At 30.2% G+C, this 24,364-nt stretch overlaps 1 protein-coding gene across 2 annotated transcripts in view; it reads right to left on the bottom strand.

Moving 5' to 3' along the window:
- Positions 1 to 8,313: 8,313 nt before the first annotated feature.
- LOC107443440 (RYamide receptor) overlaps positions 8,314 to 24,364 on the bottom strand; it is a 76,623-nt gene continuing 60,572 nt past the window's right edge. Inside the window, exons 2-3 of one of the 2 annotated variants that reach the window (XM_016057295.3) lie at positions 13,794 to 15,326; positions 8,314 to 11,067 (exon numbers count right to left, since the gene is read on the bottom strand). In XM_016057295.3, the coding sequence (XP_015912781.2) occupies positions 10,576 to 11,067; positions 13,794 to 14,624 (1,323 nt within the window). In that variant the 5' untranslated portion in view covers positions 14,625 to 15,326 and the 3' untranslated portion in view covers positions 8,314 to 10,575. Of the gene's footprint in view, positions 11,068 to 12,435; positions 13,211 to 13,793; positions 15,327 to 24,364 lie in introns of those variants that run through there. The other variant, XM_071183683.1, reaches the window with a different exon arrangement.

The following is a 24,364-nucleotide window of genomic DNA, read 5'->3' as shown; positions in this document are numbered from 1 at the left end:
AACAAAGGGAAAAGTGAAAAGCGCAAATTGAATGATCTAAAACGTACAATAGTATTTATACATATTTCCCTAATTTGTATTCAGTTCAGGTTGTTTTAGGTAACACTTCAAGTTTGGTGTAGAAGCAGACAGTTTCACAGAAACGGCGGTACTTGAACCTAGTACTTTAACCACTGCAGACATTTCGGTACTTGAACTTACTACGTTAATTACTCGTACACCACATGTTGTTCCAAAGGAGCAAAAAATGAACGAAGAAAGGCTGTAATCTAAGTAAAGAGTATTCTTAGATTAAATGATAGATGATAGACTAAATGATAGAATAAATGATAAAGAAAAATTAGAGAATGGAATATGAGCAATAATGAAAGAAAGGTATTAAAAAAAAAACACAACAAAAGAAAAAAAATGCAGTCATTAGCTTGAACTAAGATGCCTTTTTGTTAACACTGTCCACTGTTGTAGAAATCAAATTTAGAGCATCCAGAGCATTTATTTTTGCTACGGAATTATCATGCAAGTTTCCGGAATCAAGAAAATAGATCTAAGGAGTTGTTTAGTGTAAATTTTTTTTCAATGATTAGATAATTCCAAAATTCTACGTTAGAAGTTCACTGGAAAAAACACCATTCTAAAATTTTTTCAGTTTAAGTTTCTATATTTTATATAACCACCCTTTCAGTGCCTTGCTCATTTCACAACCTTTCTGATTTTGATCCAATGAAAGAAAATCCTCTCTCACAGAAAAAAAGACAATGAGATAAAGTAGAAAGAATATCAGAGAAGCTAAAAACATCTAATAAACAAGATTTTAAAGAAGAAAAAAAGTTTGTGCTAGTTTTGTAGAGGAAAAAGGACTGTTCGATAAACTTATAAAGCTACATTTTCTCTAAAAGTGTAACGTAAAATTCCACACCATCGGTATAGTCACTTTTCATGACTAGCATAAAATGACGTAGGAATCGGGATAACGTACGAAACGGACAATATATATATATATATATATATATATANTTCTTCCTCATCACCATTCAACAGATGGTCAAAGTGTTCATTCCATCTGTTCAGCACCTCTTCTCTATCGCTTAAGATCGTTCCTTCCCTGCTTCTGCAAGAGTTTGTTCTTGGCTTGAATTCCTTGCGACCCAAGTTTATTTCTCGAAAGAAAGCTCTGCTTTCCCTTGATCCCCTTAAATGTTCAACATTTTCAAAAAGATCTTCGAAAAATAATCTCTTTTTTTCTTTATGGATCTTCTTCTCTTCTCTTCTTGCTTCTTTATAAGCATTTTCAGCATTTCTTGCATGCCTTGAACTTATCATTCTTTTATAAGCCTCATTCTTTTTATAAGTTGCCATAAAACAATCATTGTCAAACCAGTCCTTTCTTCCGGTTCTCTCGATCTTTTCCACAACCTGGTCTCCTGTTTCGATAAGAGCTCTCTTAATAACATTCCATTCCCTGTTAACATCATCCCTTTCTGAAGAATCATCAGTCACTTCAAGCCTCCTTTCAATTTGTTCCTGGAACTTTTTTCTTGTAGTCTCTTTTTTTAGCTGTTCACCATCATATTTTTTCAGACGTTCTCCGCGAGCTTTACGAGTATTTGATATTCTGGCTCTAACCTCTGCCAGAACTAGAAAATGATCGGAATCTATGTTTGCCCCACGATAAGATCTTACGTCCAGTATATCCGATTTGTGTCTTGAATCAATTAAAATATGGTCAATCTGGTTGTAAGTATTTCCATTCGGAGATTTCCAAGTCATTTTATGAATTCTTTTATGTTGGAACATTGTACTTGGTATGACCATATTATGATCTGTAGCAAAATCTATAAGTCTTTTTCCGTTGTCATTTGAAATATCATGAAGACTATACCCTCCAATCACTGGCCTGAACTCTTTTTCCACTCCAATTTTTGCATTTGCATCCCCTAGGAAGATTTTAACGTCATTTTTAGGACATGAATTATATAATCTATGTAGCTCCTCGTAGAAAAGCTCCTTTTCCGCGCCATATTTGTCCTCTGTAGGAGCATGAAAGTTGATAAAACTGCAGTTAAAGAAAATGCCCTTTATCCTTATTTTGCATAGTCTAGGTGTCCTGCAATCAAAATCAATCAGAAGTGGTCTTATTCTCTTACTCAATATGAAACCAGTACCAAACATGTGTTTTTCTCTATCACAGCTATATACAACTGTATGATTTTTCTTTTCAATTATTCCCTCTCCTGTCCATCGAATTTCTTGCACAGCCAACAAATCAATTCTATAGCTGTCAACTTGTTCAATCAGCATTTGCAACCCCTTATTTCTATACAATGATCGAACATTCCATGATCCAATTCTCATATGCCTCAAACCATTTCCAGTCCGTTTCCCTAAAGTCAGCCCGGGTTTATTTTCTACTTGAGATTTCGTAACATGGAGTTTTTTACAGGGTGGGGTTGTTGGCCCAACGCCCAACCCCCAACCTGGAGGACCAGGGTGTTCCTCTTCGTCTGGTGTCTCCCCTCCGACCAGTCCGGCTTGGGTGACCCTGCCAGGAGCCGAAGCTCTCGCCGGCATAGCTCTCGGGATCAACAACACACACAAATCACAACACCACGTTAAGGTGGGAACACCATCGTCACCTACTCTACGTCTCACGTATTTTCTACCATCACTTCCAAAGAGCGATATTTTACTCTCATCACTCCATATTACTTGCTTCCATTGATTTTCTGGCCATTTAATGTGTTCTTTTGCCGACTTAACTCGTTTTTCGCGTTGCTTTTGATTTAAATATGGTTTTTTCCTAGGAATTCTAGCTTGCAGTTCAAATCCTAATAAGCTTCTTATTATTGTTCTTGAACTTACTGCAATACCAACTGCATTCATTTCACATCTAATGGCATCTGATGACATTTTTCTACCTTGAAGGCATAGCCATTTAATTATTCTATCGGCAGTATTGCTTGTGCATTTTTTTCGGCCTGATTTGGCATCCTGAATGCCAAAAAATACGTCGAAACTGTCCTGAAACCAAAATTGATACCTTCCATCAGGGATCTCTTCTTCTACATTAAATTACCTTTCTACATTAAATTACTGAATTCTACATTAAATTACCTTCAATTTGATATATAAATGTTTGTATTTAAGTGAAAATTAATATATTCTACAAGCACACAAAGTTGAAAAACATGAAACTTTCAAAAAGTTTCCACACTTTTGGCCACCACTGTATATATATATATATATATATATATGAAAATGAAATGAAATGAATGCTTTAAAATGAAATAAAATTGACTTTCTATACTGTAAAAACATAACAAGAACGAAATATTAAAAATTGTTTTTTTTTTCTGAAAAAGAGTTAATAGCAAGTGTTTTTTTAAAAATTCTTTGGCATAAACTCATAAAACACATTTATTTTCTTTTTTATATTTTATAAAACTTTTTTTGTATTGCAAATATAGGCTGACGCCTCTTTCTGCAGCATTTATTCACAACAACTGCCCTCTCAAGTTTCAAAACACAACTTGTGTAGCCGAAAAAATCCATCGATATTTTAAAGTCTTCGTCAATAAAATTCACTGTTAGATTTTTTATTCTATAGCTGTTGCGAAATTACCAGCATAAGTCTGTACATGTATTTAACTTTAAAGTTTACGCTTAATTATGGTAATAAAATCCACATGCTATTCTAATGGTGCTTCATTAATTTTGGAAATTTGTACTATTGGTGTAATGGTAATTGGATCAGTTTTAGTAAGTACCAACTGTACAGGCAGACATTTATTTTAAGTTATTATGTTTAGCATCAAATATATCGACACAAAGTAACTTATTTGTCATGTTTCTTTAAAGTTGGTTTTTTGTTACTTATACAACAAGAGACATGAATGCTGTCACATTTTATTTAAAATCAATATCACATGAATTACATTGAGTTTTATATACATTTACCAGCTGGAAAATACATAATAACCAGTTACTTTTGAAATTTCATGAAAACTAAAATAACAATTACATAAAACATGCATCAATATAATGATCCATCATGATGAGTTTACACTGAGCATTGTGAATAAATTAAATGCTTCACAAAATAATGTAAATAAAAATAATAAATATGAAAAAAGCACAAATGATGACTCATGACACTTGTTGCATTTGTGATTTTTTTCTCACGTTTGTCAGCTTTATTCACTACAATTTTTAAAATTCATTTTATGATTTCCTTTTTAATGCAAACATATAATTTTTATAACTGCCCTAACAAAGAATTTATAAAATGTGCTCATTGTTACTAAATATTTCCTCTACATCATGAAATAAATAATTTTTCTAATGATTAATGAAAAAAATAAGAAATTTTTAAAACAAATATATATGAAAAGAAATAAAATAATACATAAATTTAAAAAAAAGACAATTTGGAATTTAAACAAAAAGATTATGCGAAAAATCGGAGAAAAAGTTTTTTAAAAAAAAATCTTTCAAAAAAATTTGTTGATTACCGATTTTGAAAAATTGACCTCTGTGACCTCAAAGAAATGTAGTGTTCTTTTCTGTTACTCTGTTAAAATTCTTTTTAGGATGCGAATAAACTGATGGTGCAGTAAATTATGAAGAATATTATGTATTTATTCCAAGAAAACCAATCAAATTTCAATTTTTTAGCACCATTTATACCTCAATTTTAAATGGCGATAGTTACTTATTTGCAAAATTATTATTATTTATTTGAGGTAAATAACTGTTGTAACAGTATGCAATAAATTAATTTAAAGTTACTTTTTGATATTAACTTAAAAGAACTAGTATGTAATTATTTAAGTTAATTTTGGATGTTTATATGGCAAGTGGCAGAAATGGTGTTCTAATCACATGATTTACAGAGCGAAAAATTCCTGTTCAAATTATAGTAAAAAGCATTGGTACCTTAGGGTGCTTTCAGCCTTAAAGTTTAATGGAACAAAAAGTCTGCAAGCCCGTATTTTTTACTGGGTATTTACAGTAAATTTTAGATTCACAGTAATATAATAAATACTACTCTAAAAATAACAGTAGAAAAGTTTATATTAAAAGCTAATTTTACGGTAAACTGGGCTCCACTTAGTTTGACAGTACTTTTTACCGTAATTTGGTCTGGAATGTTTTGTTGTTAACACGGAAAATTAAACACATTTACTGACATGAAAGTACATAACATCCAGTGTATTTTAGAAATTCATCAAATTGGAAATACATAACACATACATTAACAAAATGACCACATCATAAAAATCACAATTTACATTGAGCACAGAAAATTGGTGTAAGCCTTATATATTAGTCAGTAAATCTAAACAGCAAGAAAAAAGTTAAATAAAGATATTTGCTGCATTTTTGCTTTTTTCATAGTTTTCAGCTTTGTTTATTTGTTGCTCAAAGTTGTACGTTTCTCAACTTGTTTTAATGGAAATGTTAGAAAAATTTCAAAATCTATGCAATTAAAAATTATTACATGCTCTTGTTTAATTTAATTTTAATTTGATAATATTAATTTTAATTTGTTAATATTAATTTCAATTCGTTGATATTCTTATCAAAACTTATTGGACAAAAATCAATGTTGCCGAAATCAAATTAAAATCGAAACTAACAAAAACAAAACAGTAAAACAAGTAAGAATAATATTTGATATTATTTCTTTTGTTGCTGGAATTTCTCCTCATTTAGCAAAGTGAAAAATTTTGAATGATTTCTCATGGTAATTAATTAATAAGTACATTTATTAATAAGTACATTAATAAAAGGTAAGTACATTAATTAAAGCTCACATTTAAATTATAATAAATAATTCATCATTAACTTTGATTAATAACATTTTATATCATGCTGCTCTTTAGCTTAAAATAATCTGTGATTCTTTTAAAAATACAACACCATGTAATTTTCAGTTTTCCAACACTTCAGATTATCATTTTCATTTTATAATTTATTATTATTTTAACATTTTTTTAAATACTGATACAATCTTTATCCAGATTACAGGAAAATTAGATATATTACTGAGTAAGCTTTTATTGTTTGATATGTTGTTAATCAAAAAAGGAACGAATACCAAATTTTTTGTAAGAGATTGTGTTATCCAAAATAGTCTAATAAGTGCGGTATGAAGCAAGTTAGATTTCGGAACATTAAAATACAATAAATCTACATAATGTCTCAGCTATAAATTTTAATAGTATCAACTGTAATCGATGTTGAGCGCTGGATGAAAACCCATAATTAGAAAACAACTCGAACAGTTTTAGATAAGCATATGCTCCTTTGTTGTATTTCCGTCTGCAGCCCCCGTTAAAGGACTATTCCTGTTAGTAGGGCATTTTGTGTTTATGCTAATAGTGAATCGGTAATTTTAGTTCAACTTCCGTTCCGTTGAAAGTTTAATAATGATCCCCATGAAAAGGAAACATCAAAGAATTAAATTGGTTTTCATGTTTTTAATTCTGCTAATCTCTTTCCTGATCCATTATTGTGTTTTTTCTTCCTTTGAATCCTAATTAACGACCCTTAATGTAAATATTTTATTGATTTTATTTCTGACAAATAATCTAAAAACATGTGTTTAAGACAGTAAATAGAAAACATCCTGCTTATAAGGTTTCAAGAAGACTTAGGCAACTTTGCAGATGCAGGAATAAAAATTCATTTCCTACGTTGAATTTTAGCGCAGTTTTTTTTTTTTTTGTTAGAAATTTTGGATTATACTTTTGTAAAAATATCACGAAAATATTTATTCTCACCATTTTATTTTAATCATTTCATACAAATGAAGGTTATATTAAGCTCAAAAGTCATAACTAAAAGGCTGACTGTTTTGGAAAATCCGAAAATAATTAGATGTAGAGAAAACAACAAAGTTAAACGATAATTGTTAAAATGTACGATATATAGCTTACACTGAAATAAAAAGAAATTTTTCACACTGTTTACAATTAAAGATTACGCAATATTTATTTTAATTAAGTGGATTACAATTAAATAATGATACGAGATGAAATTTTACCGTTCTGTTATGATTTTCCAGGAAATGGTAAAGTTCAAACTGGTAACAGATAGCCGCAATTAGAAAGCTGTAGTTGCAACAAGTATTACTATTATTGTTTCTTGACTAATAACAACAGTCAAAAATATTTCCTTACAAAAATAGCTATCCAACATTGATAGCCACAAGACATCATATTTCTGTTAGTTATATTTAAACCTCTAACAGCGTTCTGTTTTTTTTAAAAAAAAAGAAAAAAAAAAAACTACACAAGGAACATAAAAAGGGCGATGTTTAATTTTCCCCTGTTTAATTTTCACGTTATACATGCAGGGGCCTGTCTAGGTTTTTCTGACAGGTACCTATTTTGTGAAAATTTAGACGTAATTTGTGAAAAATTAAAAATTATATTAAAAAATCAACACNTTGACTAATAACAACAGTCAAAAATATTTCCTTACAAAAAATAGCTATCCAACATTGATAGCCACAAGACATCATATTTATGTTAGATATATTTAAACCTCTAACAGCGTTCTGACTTTTAAAAAAAAAGAAGAAAAAAAACTGCACAAGAAACATAAAAAGGGCGATTCCCCTGTTTAACTTTCACGTTATGCATGTGAAATATTATTATTACTTTTAAAATTCATTTGTAAAAAATTATGCATACTTGAAGCATCTTTTCCTAAATATAAATACATAAAAACAAATTTATTCATATTTTAAATAAATCCACTTCTGTAACAAAATATATCCGCAGTTATGAAATATATAAATGCCTGAAGATAATGCCTATATGAAACAATATTAAATTGTAGCTTGAGTTAAAATTAATGATATTTGGCGTTATATTGAATTTTAGCTTGATATGGCGCTATATATTGTCAGCTTGATATTGCTTGATAGCTTGAATTTTAGCTTGTTATTGGCGTTATATTAAATTTTAGCTTGCTTATCTTTATAAGAAAATAGATGTAAAGCTATATTAAATTTCAGCTTAAGCTTCGAGAAATTATATCTGAAACTATAGCAAATTGTAGCTTGAGCTATACGAAATTATATTTGAAGTTATAGCAAATTATACTTGAAAAGGAAATTTATGCTAGAGCGTATAACAAATTATACCATCAGCAAAAACAGGTTAAGCCTGAATCTTCAACAAGTTACACCTTCAGCTATAAAATATTATAGCAGGGGTTATAACAAATCATACATACAATAAATTATAAGCTATAATGTATTGTAATTTTTAATTGTAATGGAAATGCATTACTTCAAAACAAATATTGGGTACAAAACTTTATTTGAGACACTTAGTTTAAACAACAAGATATATATTCAACGACCGACAATATCGCGATTGAACCAACACATAATTTTACCACAAACATTTTTTTACAAAAGCAGCTTCTTGTGATAATTTTCACAATGAAATATATGAATTAAATGCAGCTGAGTGCGTTGAAATGATCGAAATGAATTGAAAAGTATGTAAATGATGAATAAAATGACAACTAAATTTCTCTAAAAGCTCATTGTTTTTAAGGAGTGAAACAATATACAATAAATGCTGGGTTAAGAGCCCGTCAACGTAAGGGAATTATGTGCGTTGAACAAACGTTTAATCACGAACGATTAGTTAAAACAGTCGCATGAGTACACATAAACCAGAGATTCCCAACAATTTTATATCGCGGCTCCAATCAAAATATACCATTCCAGATTTGAAATTTTCTTCTCCTCAAGATAATTTCAAGTTATGCTAGACAATAATCATCAAATGTTCAGAAATTTATTTTCAAAATCATGATAAAATGAATATCACTATTTTTCTTGCAACTTTTTTTAACTCACTTTTCTTAGCAACCTACACCAAATCTAATAAATGGTAATTTGAAATAAGAAATTATTTGATTACTCAATGTACAGTTAAGATAAATTTTATCAATATTAAAATGCTTTTAAGTGAAACGTGGTTACGATTATGACAATGTTTTCAAAAGAAATGCAAGCATCTAATATATATAACTCTCTTACGTGGCTCCCAAATTTTGGCTGTATTTCTTTTCCGCTGGTGGCAGCGTTTGCTTTGTTTTGCTTACGTTACCATTTCTCTTACGCGGCGAATCAACCAATGATTGACGCTAAAAATGTCACATGCCAAATCTAGCTGAGGTGGCTCAGCATATAGCGCTTTTAAAAACGGAAACGGAAATAACCAGAGAGCATCAGCTGCGGCAATCTCATACTATTAAGCTAGGCAGAAGTGAGTAGTCTTTGTCGATAGATCTCTATTTCAGTATTTTGTCGAAAGCGCTTTTTTTCACAAATTTATATATTACGAATTTATTTGACGATTTTTGATTTATATCACGAATTATACTATAGCACATTTCTAATAGGTTTAACGAATTACATGTCATTTATTTGAATTCAAATTTATTTTAATGACTTAGTATTTACTAAAAAGATGCAATTTTTTAAAACAAAAAAGTTTTTTAATGATTATTTTGAATTCTTAGAATTTTGGGTATTTGCAATGTACCTAAGTTAGTAGCGAGAGAAGCGAGCTTGGTTTGCGAAGCAAACCATATGATTGCGTAGCAATTTTCGGGGGTTGGCGAGCGTTAGCGAGCTGGGGGCGCAGCCCACTAGTTTTAATGCATATTGAGTAATTGAACTTAGGAGACATACTATATTTAAGCTGAGTAATACTGAGAAATTAAGTATAATTTTGGTCAAGACAACGGTTTGTTTTTGAGACAACGGGATAAATGCTTGGAAATGTATTAAAAAGTATGCTCTTAATACTAGCGTTAAAAATGAATGCCCAAGTCTTTCGATTACGGATATAGTGACAGAATTTCGCAATTTTCTAATTGTAATGCCGTAATAATATCAATTCCATTCAATGCAATAATATAATAATAATATTTTGATAAAAATGCCAATCTCAAAATGAAAAAAACGAATTGTGAAAAATTTAAATGAAGTTGGAATGATAGTTTTATCATTACACATGACGGGGTTAAAAAGAGATTAAGATCCATATATTTTATGAATTTTAGTAGCGTCAGTTGTTCAGTTTTGCTAAAGGAACTTTGATGACTACAGGAAGAAAGAAGAAACCACTGTACTCTGTAAGCTGCGTCTTGCTTTTTTCGTCTTTGTCTTGCGTATCTACTATTGTTGCTAAACTAACATTCCAACCCCAATATAGTCTTAAATAAGAGGGTAAAGATTCGATGAAGAAAAAAAATTGGTATCGCGATTCAAAGCTTTCCAAATTCTGTCCACTGTAATCGTGACTGTCGGACATGAGCAAACTTTTTTTTATCCTGAAAAGCATACCTCACAATAGAATTATGCAAACTTTTATACCGCTTTCTCCAACTTAATGCTCACCTGGGAATAATACAGATCTAGCTTTATTTTTTACATCTGAATTCTAATTTACATTTCGAAAGTAAAATGGAACATCAATAAGAAATTCTCAAATTTTTAAGATCCTTTGGAATAAACTGTTTGAGAATCTCTGGTTTAGATATTTAAACCACTGAGTCTGCCTTTGAATGACCATTTAAGTGCGCTTTGGCCAAGCTTTCATTCTGCTCAGCTGAATAAATAGAAGAAACACCGCTGTCAGTTCTAAAATGGCCTTTTAAGCCTTTTATTATTAAGGAGCCTTTCAGACTGGAGTCTCTGCTAATGCCAGATGAACGAATACTTGTGTAGATTGTAGTTCTGTTGAGACCATTTCTGTTCAGAGATGTCCTATACTTACTGTTCTCAACAGAAATACAGAAAAGTTTGCTGAAGACTTGACGAAATCCATCTCTGTATTTGGAGTTCATCCAGCAATAGATGATAGGATTGTAGGACGCACTGCTCATAGCTAACCAATGGCACACAAACCAGACGTAGTGTATATGCTCAAACTGCCAGATGACGTCATGCTCATCACCCGCAACTATGAGAGTGTTAAGCGGTAGCCAACACAGAGTGAACACAGAAACGACTGTTATCATCATTTTTATCATCTGTAAGAATTCACAAATGTTAAAACAGACAACACTGAAAATTATGCATGGAAAAAAAAATTCTGGTAAACTTACGGAATTACGGTACTGTCTAATAATATTGTTTCTGGTAAAATTGTATATACAAATATACATTCTGGTAAATGAAACTCAAATATCCGGTAATATTTAATGTATTTCACCAGCTACAGATACTTTTTGTATTAAAACAAAGAAAAATACTTTTAATCAGGTTTTATATGTAACAAAATGACAACTTTTATTTAAGATTTATATGTTACAAAATGACGTTTGACATACCTTTATATGAATCAAAATGACGTAACATTTTGACCTCAATCGGTGCTATTTAAAAAAATTATTTTTTAAATCAATTATTGCCGAATTTTTTGCGAATTAAAACTAAAATTACTGATAGAGCATAAACTCTGCATATGTTGAGCTCATGTTCCCTGTGAATCGTTTTTGGACAGTTTTCGGAGATATAATGTCCGTTAATTCCAAACTGAAGTTTCTAAAATATTATTTAATGAATATAAGCACAGAAAATATGTGTACATTATTTACTTCATATTATTCGTTGGATAGCATAACATTCGGTACAAAATTCTTTTATTAAGGAATTATAAATTACGTATTCAAGGATAGTGTTTCAGGTCCTATTCAGCTCTCGCGGTTACAGTTATAGTGATAGAATTTTATTTTATTTTATTTTATAACCGTGGTTGAAGAGCCGACCCAATTGTTTGGTTTTTACGACAACTAATGTTCAACTCCGTAGCCTTGTAATTTCGAACCCTATCCTGAAAATATAGGAACTCTTTGATTAAGTTTTGGGAGACATTTTTCCTTGTGGAGGTCCTTTTGAAGAAACTAAATCGCCTTTCCGTCACGCGGAGAGGAAAACCACGAAAACCTCCATCAGTCAGCCTCACGACAAGGGGATCCGTCTGATGAGGATCTGTCTACTACTGAGGATATTTCACATCAGCAATATGGTCTGTGCGAACTGAGTGAGGCGAAATTTGTATCGATCAGCCATCACTAGGATTCAAACCCGGTTCGCCTTATTGGAAGGCAAACGTTCTATCCCCTGAGAACCACTATTCATTGTGACATAACTATGAAATTTTTAAATTTTTATACGTAATTTTCTTTTATTGAAAAAAACATGTTTACTGCGAAAAAAAAATAAATGGAGTTACGTCATAAGAAACAGCTAAAAAACATAGAATGTATAGAAAAACATGAAATGGTATTTTAAGCATTATAAACGGCGGATCATGTACGAGGGAGACGCGTTCTACTGAAAGAATTCTACTAAACTTGCTAAAAGCGGCTGCACGAAAAAAAAGGACATCACAGTGATTTTTTTTGTTACACATTTTCTTTTCTGTCTGGCGTTGTCACTATTTAAGCTCAAAATATCGTTCCAAACCCATATTAATTATTTTTTATAACCATGATGATCAAGTTTTGACTGGAAAAAGTAGGTATTATTTTTTTAAATATTTGGTTCTTTGAAATTTTATCGTTATAACAGTACTTGAAAGCTGAATATTTCTTTTCAATAGTATTCTAGAGCACGTAGCCGAAGTACGAAATTTGATTTCCTTATCTCGAACTGCATCCTCACCCAGTGCAATATGTTAACAAAGTTATTTTGTAATCATCCATAGCATATACCACACATACTCTTAATTACATTAATACACATCGAACACCCGGAAATTAAAAATTGTTTTAGATGATCCATACTGTGAGATATTTTCCAAGCTCTATTGAAGCCATCAGCTGTTCTCAAGCTCAAAGTGCAATCATCTACTCTTGTAGTCATCCTCATAGATACAGCTGTTGCAGTGGAATTGTGGGATTGAGCCATCCTGCTTCTTGGATTTGTGACACAAGGAAGCCACCTGAATACCTCTCTGAAACCGTGACGATATTTCTCATTCATCCAGCAATAAATAGCTGGGTTGTAGCAGGCATGACTCATGGCCAGCCAATGGCAGGCAAACCACAAGTACATGATGTTTGGCAAGTTATAAAGCTCAGGGTACTGATCACCGATAACCATTAGGGAATTGAATGGAAGCCAGCATAGAGTGAATACAAAGACGCAGACAATCATCATTTTTATCATCTGAAAAAGAAAGAAAGAAAAAGCTGATAGGAAAGAAAGAAGGAAAAGAGAAATTAGTAAGCAGAGAGGTCACGTTAGTGTTACATGTGCATATAGTTAAGAAAAGTGTAGTGAAGAAGTAGATTGCTAGTAATCAGGGATGATTGTTGTAAGAAAAGCATTAAAAGTTTTACATTTTTTCTTAAGAAAAGAGTCAAAATTTTAAATTTAACAATGTTATATTCTTTTCAAAAAATGAAAAATGGTTATAAAATGGTAAATATAATAGTGAATGTCGCTTGTATAAGTAGTCTCTGCCACATAAATTGCTTCCTATTGATTTAAATAAGCCTACTTAGACATTTGTAAACAGGGGAATAAACGACTGTTAAAAAAATAAGACAACGTAAGAAATAATTGAACAAAATTTTCTTATATATTTTTTCCTGATAAAATAACCTAACAAATTATAAGAATGCAACAAATGGTTTTCATTTTCAAATGGTAAAAATTTTAATTTTCAATAACAGCATGCAAGAAAGAATTAAAATGTGTTAAATCAAATATTGTGAAGGAAAAAAACATTTTGCCAGTGATTACTTACTTTACGTTTCGAAGCTGCCAACTTTTGATCTCTGGCATCTTGAGCTTCACCGGGAGCACGCTTACCCCAAACAACAACTGCTATTCTAGTGTATGTGTAGATCAAAACAGCCAAAGGAAAGAAATATTGAAGCACCATCAAGGCCATGCTGTAATGATATCTGTGAGTATTTGATTCCCAATCCTCCATGCAAGTGTACCGGTCTGTCAGATTGCGCTCAATCCACTCTTGAGGTTGATCTAGTTTCGACATGAGTGCTGTCGGCAAAGGGGTCAACAGAGCTACAAACCACACCAGCACTATAATCAACTTTGCTTGAAGTTTGGTCATTCTAGGTCTCAACGGATAGATGATGGCAATGTATCTGTCGATGCTGATAGCTACCAGGGTGTATGCGCTGATGAAAACAGAGACCGCTTGAGCATAACTGACCACTATGCACATGACAGCACCAAATGGCCAATACTGCAAAAGCAAGTTCGAGACGAATCCGAAAGGTATGCAAAGACTGGCCATCAATATGTCTCCGATTGCCAAGTTGACGATGAAAAAATTTGTGACAGATCGCATTCTTTGATATGCGAACACTATATAGCACACTGTTAAGTTTCCACCAATAGCAGCCACGGATATCACTATGTACATTATATACATGAGTGCTTCGACAGCTTTTGGAACTTGAATGTCGTCATCGAAAAATGTGTCGTTATAAAACAGGGCGCTTTGTTCGGATGAGTGAGTGACGTTGGATATGTTTACCATTGTTGTCCACAAGTACAACATACTTGCTTCAGTAGCCGTTGGGGAATTATTGTCATTCGTTTCTGACATTTTGGTCTGTATTTCAATTAAATGATTAAAAAATATTGAATCTAGGTTGGTTTTAACAAATTTATATGCATGAAATTTTCATATACTAAAAGCTAAGCGATTTGCTATTTCCATAATATCCAGTCAATAAAATTCTTTTTGTCAACAAAACATAATCAGTACTTTAATTTTAGCTTTGAAAGTCTTAGTCTTATGAAAAATGAAAACAGATAACCATTTCAAAATTTTCCAGTCAGTATAATTGCATTCAATGTTTGGTTATTTTTTTCAGATTTCTGTTTGATAACAGCGTTCTTTAGAATATACTTGATTTAAAATTAGAAATCGAGAAGCTAGATTCTGCTTTTATTTCCTTTCATATTTTGATGAAAATTAGGACTATAGCGAAAACAATAAATGTTCACATTTAACTAAATTCGGATGTAGAAGGCTTTTCCATAATCAAAAAAGAAGGAAACAGATGATTTTGAAACATTTTCTCTCGTCGAGGAAAGGAAAGTTGCGTCTTAAATTGCATTTACTTTTCAAACAAAGTATACTCTTTAGAATTTTCTTCATTTCGTAACATTTGAATTGCTTCTGGAATAAGAATGACATGTCCGAATGAATTGCAGAAAAGTAAAATCCAAAGCATCATTTCTTTAACTTATGTCATTTTCTTTAAGTCATGTCCATTTTGTTTCAGTCAGTCATTTTATTTATCTGAAATAAAAAATCAAATACTTTGAAACAAAATAGTAATAATAAAAAAAAACATCTATTATTCTAAAGTGATCAAAGAAATGAAATAAGAGTAGGTATACCATTTTTATTTTCAAAACTCATAAATACTTATAAGAATTCATAAAAGACTATCCCAGTTTCAATGATATAATGAAACAGCTTAATTTAGGCTGTTTCATTTCAGAATATGGATTTTTTCAGTTCAGAATATGGGTTAAATATCCTTATCCTTTTTGTGCTCTTCGACTAATCATTAGGTGTACAATCCGACGCCTTTAAATTGACTAGGTCTTAGGCTAATTAGAAAATCCAGCTCTTTATAAATTGGCGACTTAACATTCAAAGACGTTCCCTTGTCTTCTGGATCGAGTTCAAAACCACAAGATTATGAAGTTGAACACTGGTTGTCGTTAACTCAAAATCGGGTCGGCTGTTCAACGATGGCTATAACATAAAATAAAAAAATTACCATACCCTATGAGCCGAGGTAGCTAAAAATATAGTGCGTTAGCCTCCCAATGAGGAGATTCACCCTGTAACGCAAATGAGGATTAGTTTAATCGAAAAGTCCGTCACGAGTGCTAGTTTGTCCCAGTACTTAATCAAAGAGTACCCTTGTCTTCTGTGTTGGGTTCAAAATTTCGAGGCTATAGAGTTGAACATTCAGCATTTGGTCGTCTGTTCAACGTCGGTTTTGAAATGAAATATTAAATGAAATTTTCCTACTATGAAATCTAGACCATTGGTGAATGCCTCATGGGACATTACAATTAACCTTAAAGCAACACGCAAGCTGGACTAAAATTTAAGAGCTATTTTTAGCAAATTGCACGTGGAGAGAATCATAATTCTAAATCAATTAATTAATAAAACCGAAATTATTCTTCCAAATTTAAACCATTCATTTGCTAATTTTTTCCGTTCATGTGGTAACGATTTGCCGAAAAATCTGATTTTCTAAATTACATGCCACTCACTTAGTAAAAAATACATAAAATTATCAAATTTTATCACATATTATAAAACCAAATTTTATAGTTAACTGGATGCATACTCTTCCTCAGTACAGTATAAAAAAAGTAAACAATGTACATATCAGTACTGAACAACGCAACATAAAAATGCACATAGCTGAAGGTATCAGGGGGTACCAGCTTCCGGAGCTGGTACCCCCTGAAGACGTCAGCTTCGGTTGACATATTTATTTAAGCTTCCATTTTTCATTGTTTCTTTTGTTTCATAACTGAAAGACTTAAACGAACACAATTCATAAAGCTAAAAAGAATCTAAATTATTTACTAATTTTTGTCCTTGACAGCTGCTTTACATTATTAGATTAGTTAGCCTTACATTACTAGATTAAAAAACACGTTTTTAGCTGTTCATTCCATCACAATAAATTAACTGTATTCAGTTTCTTTTGGTAGGAGGCTTTTACTTGAGATTTGCCACAAACAAGCAGTTTTTTCATGTGCTTATAATTTTCGAGGTCCCGTTGAAAAAAACTCCTTGTACAATATTACAATTAAAATTGAACCAATTATCATAATACAAAAAGTGACCATTACCAACATTGTCAATAATAGTCAGACTTTTTTCACACTCTCTTAAACGAACTCCATGAACTTTTCATTTGAGTAGATAACCTTTTTCTTTTACTTCTATTAATGTTTATTACCAAAATTTTTTAAACATCATTGGCATCAATAAAAAACGACGATTTTCTTCGATTTCCCTAATTAAAATATTATTTTTTTTAGTTTAATTTGAACTTCTCACTAAAATTAAGCAAGCATCATTGGCGTCAATAATAGTATGGGGATTATTTACGTACCATTCTCCCAAAATTTTGCCTTTTAGTGCATAACTTATTTTTTTAAAATATCAATTAAAACCTGGCACTAAAATGAATCAATAGCATCAGTAATAGTTTGGCGAGTTTTTACGTTTCTTCTAAACAGACTAATGCTATTTCTCCATTCATAAAGCTTTTCAGTACAAAACTTTACAATAAGATTATTAATCTCTTGATGCTATTGCTCTATTTAAAATGAATATTAATTTTGGTGAAAGCGTTACAGTAAAAAAAAAGACAGTTGCCGTAGCGATATTACAGTAGGGAACCGATTATCCGGAACGATCGGGACTCTATTCCGGATAACTGATTTTTCCGGTTTTCTGAATCGCTACAGGAAGCCGTTTTTTTTATTGTTAAATCCAACTTTAAAAAAAAAAATATTTGGAAATAATCCCAAAAAAGAAGAAAAAACGATGAAGTAATAAACTAATGATTATTTCCAAAATGATGGTAAGGTATGATCATCTTTCAAATGATGGTCAAATGATGATCAAATGATGGTCATCTTTCAAAAAAGAAAGAAAAATCCTAAAATCTTATGGGGAAAAAAACATTTTTTTTAAAAAAATGGCGGGACAATTTATTGAATTTCGTTCCGGTTTTTTGGTTTTCCGGTTTTCTGATTTCCGGATAACGGGTTCTGTACTGTATTTATTTGAATAGCGTTATTATTATTTAAAGAGAAGAATTGAACGCTTCCACTTTTTTCTCAGGATAAAAACTGAAGATTTTAACTACTATTTTCGAACGGAAGAAGTATAAAAATTTGGAGTACGCGCAAAAAGTTCCATGTTAGGAAACTTACCCAATTTTCAATTAACGGTTTTATTTTAGTTTAGTTTCAATTTTCTTTTTCTTTCTTTGTAAGTATGTGAGTATATAAATCGTAAATAAATGTTTACTGGTTTTAATATAAAATTTACGTTGCATTTCCGGCTTTATTTCAATTTAATCACAAACTCGACATGACGGGAACTTCATTTGAACTCAGAACTCGATTTTATTGAAAAATAAATTTCTCACAAGTTAATCAAAAGTAAATTGCTCTGCGCAATGTTTTCGCTTAAATGAAAAAAAATTAAAAAATTTTGAAAAAAAGCAAGTAAAAGAAATTTAAAATTATGACCAGCCTTCAGCCTAATGATAAAAGAAATTGACGGTTTGATGCTGAAAGGCAAAACATTAAAATAATTTTTGCAATCAGGCTTTCCATAAAAGTTAAGGATTATAAAAAAATAGAACGAAACACGTACATTAAATCTAAATATAACACAGAACATAACACGTTTTTATTAAACTGTTATCTACAAAAAATGTTAACGATAATATTTCAAGTTAGAACTGTTCGTATAAACAGTCATTATTTGCAAAATAGTTTTCATTTTAGGAAATGTTATACTATGTACGGTATGCTAAAAACAGTTTCTAGAAGTTATTATATAAAGTCCTGGCCCCCACCATTAAAGGAATGGAGATATTTCATAATATTTATTCAACCAATTTCTAAACTAATGTCTGACATTCTTCAGGTATTTATCCATTTGTGATACTGATAATATAAAATGACAGAACTACTTTGGTTTTAGTTTAAATGAAACTTACTTTTTCTTCACATTTCTTTACATTGATATGTAAAATTATTTAAAAAAATGATTTCAATATTGTTAAATATTTTAGCAATTATAAAAATATGTAATAAAATTAATTAAAAAATTTTCAGGTCTTCCAAATTATTTTGTTTATATAAATATTTTATTAAAAATATTTAACATGAAAGCAAAATTGAATTAATTTTTATTTCTTTAAATATAATATAAACATATATATTACATAAAATATGTTTTTTTAAATTAAATAAATGATGAGAAATGAATAATAAAAAATAAACAACTTATTTGAATTTAATTTCTCGTTTTTACGCGAGGTGTATAGCATGTCCCCTAAATATCATTTTAGGGGAGATGGAATAAAAAATTACTCTCTTTTGTAATTACTTGAATGAATTTTTTCATTTTTTAATTCTATCCTTTTAGTTGTATCTTAATTGAGTTTGCCTTTACAAATTTCTCTTAGTTTCACTTTCTCAACAGAAAAATCAGTTTGTTTAAAATAGAAATAAAAAATCTAGAATTCTCATTACTGCCCTATATTTTTAATGGTTATTGCTTAAAGTCCTCTGTTTGCTTTTCAGCTTAAGACAACGTGTTTGGAGATCAACTAGGTTAAAATAATAAAACATTTAATTTTGGCAATAAAAGAAAGGCTGCAATATTACCAATAAGGTGCAATTTACAGGGGAAAACTCCTTTCTACGGCAATAAAAACAAAAATTTCTTATATCTTTCGATGGATCTAAACTGTCTGAGTTTTGAAACAGTTTCTTTTTTTCCCGAAAGTAAATCGAAAAGGCTTATTGAAAAAAAAAAAACACAGTTCATCGTAAAAAAAACTATCTTGAAATAACACTCCAAAGATCTGGTAAGGCTTGAAATCATATGTGGATAACATTGGAACCACTGAAAAAAATTTTTAAACTTATCTCAGTGTTTTTTATCTCTGAAAGCATTTCAGCTTTTATTTTCCTCATATTTTGGTTACCAAAAGATGTTTCATACTACATCTGTTAACTTTTTTAAAAATTGTTTTTACTTGTCATGAAAATAAGGGCAAACAAAACGTTTTGTTTGTCTGTCCTAGAAAATTAAAATTTTAGATATGAACTATCATTGAACATGCCATATATATATATATATATATATAAAATGAATCATTACATTTCCCCCTCCCAAAAATGGCATACGTTTGTTAATACTTTTCTATTTATTTCTATATTCTAAGTTAAAAGGANTTTGGTTTGCTACTGGTGGAGAGTTGAACATTAGTAGTCGTAAACCCAAAATTGGGTCGGCTGTTCAACGACGGATATATATATATATATATATATATATATATCGGTTTAATGAATATTATAGGAATCAAAATCTGAATTAAATTTGTTATTTCAAGCCAAAACCAGGCAGAATGAAAACCAGTATTTAGCGTATCTTTAAAAGAAATATCTTCTTTCAAACACACAAAAGGAATTTATTAACATTTAAAGTAAATATATACATCATTTCACTTTCCTTAAGAAAAACAATGACGAAATTTGCATCTAAGAATTTAAATTTTTTGAAAGTAGTCTATAATTTTGAAATATTCAAAGTACTAAATACCTCAGCAATAACAATAGATTATTCCTGAAAATATGACAGAAGAGTATCTGCTGCAGTGAGAACCTGATCAAATACAGGAGAAATAGTTTTAGAATTCATATCTTCACGTTTTTTTTAATTTCTCCTCGTGATCCGTGTTATATTTCTTTTCATTAAGGACGAGAAGAATATGGCGGATATCGTTTCAGGATGTTCCTATTCTTCGACGAAAGTGTTAAGTCCAATATCTAAAGGAGAACCATGCTGGAATTTGGCCTATATTTCTGATTTGAATTTTTTTAATTATTTTCTTTTCCTTTTCCTGATTTTCTTACTTTTTGTTCGAATCAGTTGAGATGAATTCAAGAATGAAGGAAGCAATTTGCAGAAGTACGTTTTTCAAATTCTTCCCAAGATTACTGAATAATCACGATGGCTTCGAGAAGATTGATTTAAAGAATTTCTTGCTCTGCTTCAATTTTTTCTGATTAGTCTCTGGATATGTTTTTTTTTCGTCTATAAATTGATTTTTATAACTCTTTGTCCATAGGCTGAAGTTTCTATGCCATGTGGGGTGGAAACAAAACAAGCTTGATAGATTTTAAATTTAGAGTCATTTTAGGGTGTGTTAGACAATTGTCAATGATTAATAGAGCATTCCTACTTTGACGTTGAAATTTGCTGTCAAGTTTTGATTGTCATTCTTCAAAAATTGTACTCGACATCTATGCTTCTTTATTTATTTAATTATTTTTTTTTCGTAAATAGTGAGCAATGATTGAACACCAAAAAATATCTCAGCCTCACCGATTAGCTTCTCTGAACCGGTAATGCTGCTTCCTACCTTAACAAGTATTGTTTTTTGACTTCTGTGTCCCCCATGCCCTCTTTCAAAGCTTGACTCTTTTTGGGTAACCACTTGAAAAGAAGACCAGTTTCATATGCGATACCTCAATGCAAATGTAATCTTCACAATAAACTTTCCCTGAACTTCACTCTTTCTGGACATCACTCTTTGCACTATTTCATTTTTCAATTTATATTTGTTTAGCCGTCCGATACTTGCTTGAAAAGATTCACAACAAAACAGCAAAAAGTGGTTACAGGTAATCAATATATCAAGTGAACGTTACCTATGAACGAAAGAAGTCGCAGCTAATTCCATTAACCAAGAACGATAACAAAAAATAATAATTCTTAGTATTTATAATTTATCGGTTTAAATTAATCGTAAATGCAAATAAATATAACAAACGATTACAGCTTGAGTAAATTTAATCGTAATTGGAAGTAGGCTCAATCTGTTTTTAATCGGGATTGTAGGTAATTGATTTCTTTTTACAACAATGTATAAATTGTGTACTGAATATATTTTACTGCTTGATTTACTAGGTGAAAAACTATAAACATTGTAATAAATACAAACATACGTACATAAATACATCATTATTGTATGCACGCTCATAAATCATACGAACATTGTATGTGCACGCCAAGGATGCTCATTAAGGGGCCTCTGTGCACATACAGTACTGTTTTACATGACTTTCTTAAAATTTGATATATCAGGAACTGATTCAGGATTTGATTTTTTGATATTTTAATGATTTCACCCTAGTTTTGCATTTTGCCACGTAAAATTCTATTCTTTAAAATTATCTAAGAAATTCTACAATTTACAATTTGAAAATTTTTTCAATTAATATTAAATAAAATAACAAGAGATGATAAATATTTACTAGAAGTTATTTTTTGTATGGGATTCTCTCTGGATAAATGAGTTATATGAATTTGTGCAAACATGTTTAAATTCACTTAAAAACTCCTCCAGTTATAGCTGAATAGGAAAAAAATTAAAATTAACAATATGAGGTTCAAATTTTGGACCGCTCAACCTGGCCAAATTAATGGGATCATATTTTCCAAATTGCGGATGCCGTCTATATTTTACGGTCAGTAATGCAAATCAATGGAAAAAACTATAAGTTCATTCTGAGATAGCGCGTTTTTGTGTCGGACTTTTTTAATTTAAAATATTGTCTTTACCAATAAGTTAGCAAATTTGAGGTCACCTTTCGGATCATTAAGATAGGGCCTTAAAAATTAAAGATCCGATCAGTAAATCAAAAGTTATTTAGTTCAATACATTTTTGCCCACTGTAAATATAACTTACCTTAGTACGTATGTGCTTATTTACACACAGTTTAAGTATGTATATAATTTACATATACAGTACTAAATTATTATTTTTTTGTCTTTATTCCTAATTCATTTGTCAAGAATAAATTCAAATTTTAAAACTGCTCAACAGCAATGGGTAGCAAATACTGTAAATGACTACAGTTGTAATTAACTGCAAATAAAAATAATCCTAGTAATAAATTACTTCTAATTGGGATTAAAAGTATTCACAGTTTCTGGTTACAATAAAAAGCGGTTCATTAACTTTTTAAATCTTTTTAATTTTTTTGTTCTCGATTCTTTAGAATCGAAGTTGTAGTTGTTTTCTTGCTTTTTCTGACAAACGTAAAAGAATGGCAACTACAAACAAAATGCATTATCAGAAAAACGTTGATTTGAACACGCATTACAAACAAAAGTTTGATACACAATTCTTTGAAATTTTGTAAGTAGATTTCGTATAATGTTATCAAGTTTTAAACTAAAAGTTAAGGTGTATGTGTGTGAATTTATTATTTTTATCATGCTTTAAGAATGTTTAGAATTTTTATTTAAAAAAATCAATACTGCACAATATATTCAGTTCTATTTCACTGTGTGTTGGAAATATTTGAATTTTTAGTTTAAACCATAGATAAGCATTTTATTGACGCATGAAAAAAACTTTTTTTGATATTTATACTTTACAATTTATTGTAAAGCTGTTGGGAAAAAATTTTAGTTTTTAAGCTCAACTTTGGCTATATTTTAAAAAGAAATTTTAAAAAAAATTTAAAAGAAATAAAATAAAAATTTCAATGGCAATTTTTTAAAGACAAATGTGCCGAACTCAATTGCATGCCTTATGTATTTGCACACAGATAAATTCAACACGTTACTTTGTCTGCCAAATATTAAATTTTCTGTACATTATAAAAAATTTGAGGTAAGTGATGCTCCATAGTGATAGCCATTTATGAATAAATAGTGATAGTCACTTTTGTTTTTTAGTACAGCTTATACTGAATGAAACATATTTCAAAATAAAATCAGAGAGTTTATATTCTATGAGGTAACGATAGGAAATCCAAAGTTTATATTTCGATTCTGTTCTTCTACTTAGAACAAAACACATAAATTACATAATATAAATTGAATTTGAAATGTCTTCTAATACTTTATCATAACTGATAAAAGTGGAAGAAAAAACTTTTATACTTTAGTTTTTTTAATAATAAATTTCTGCCCGTTTTTTAATGACTTGAAAACGAGAGATTAAGAAAACGGACAGATCAAACTGAGAGATTAAGTGGCTGCAGCAATAAAATATCATATTCTTTCACAATTCATGGCTCGGTTTCCCGTTAAGTAAAATGAAAATTGATGAATTTGCTTGTCATTGTTCAAAATATTTTTAAAGTATCAACAACCATTACAAATAAAGGGTAAAAATAATAACAAATAAAGGGTTGTTCCTTAAAGGCCACCCTTAGTATACAAAAATAGTTTTAAAGCAAAGCCTTCTGGAAAAGGATTTTTTTTCCTTTTTTAAAAAAAGTACCATATTTGGCACATTCAAGCAATTTTAAATCAAGATTTTTCTTAAATTTTATAAGAAAAACACAAAAATCTGTTTCAGATTTTCTCAAATCAATTCTATTTTCGAAAATATCCAAAAAATATGAAAAGATTTTTTAGCAATTTCACCGAAACGGTCCTTAAGCAAATATTCTGGAATAACCCTTGAACAAATAATCAGTTATAAATATATAAATTAATTTTTAAAACTTTTTCGTAAAATGTC

The sequence above is a fragment of the Parasteatoda tepidariorum genome, chromosome 7, assembly GCF_043381705.1.
Source record: "Parasteatoda tepidariorum isolate YZ-2023 chromosome 7, CAS_Ptep_4.0, whole genome shotgun sequence".
NCBI classification, from domain to species: domain Eukaryota; kingdom Metazoa; phylum Arthropoda; class Arachnida; order Araneae; family Theridiidae; genus Parasteatoda; species Parasteatoda tepidariorum.
Note: the sequence above shows the minus strand (reverse complement) of the source record. Positions and strands in the feature narration are given on the sequence as shown.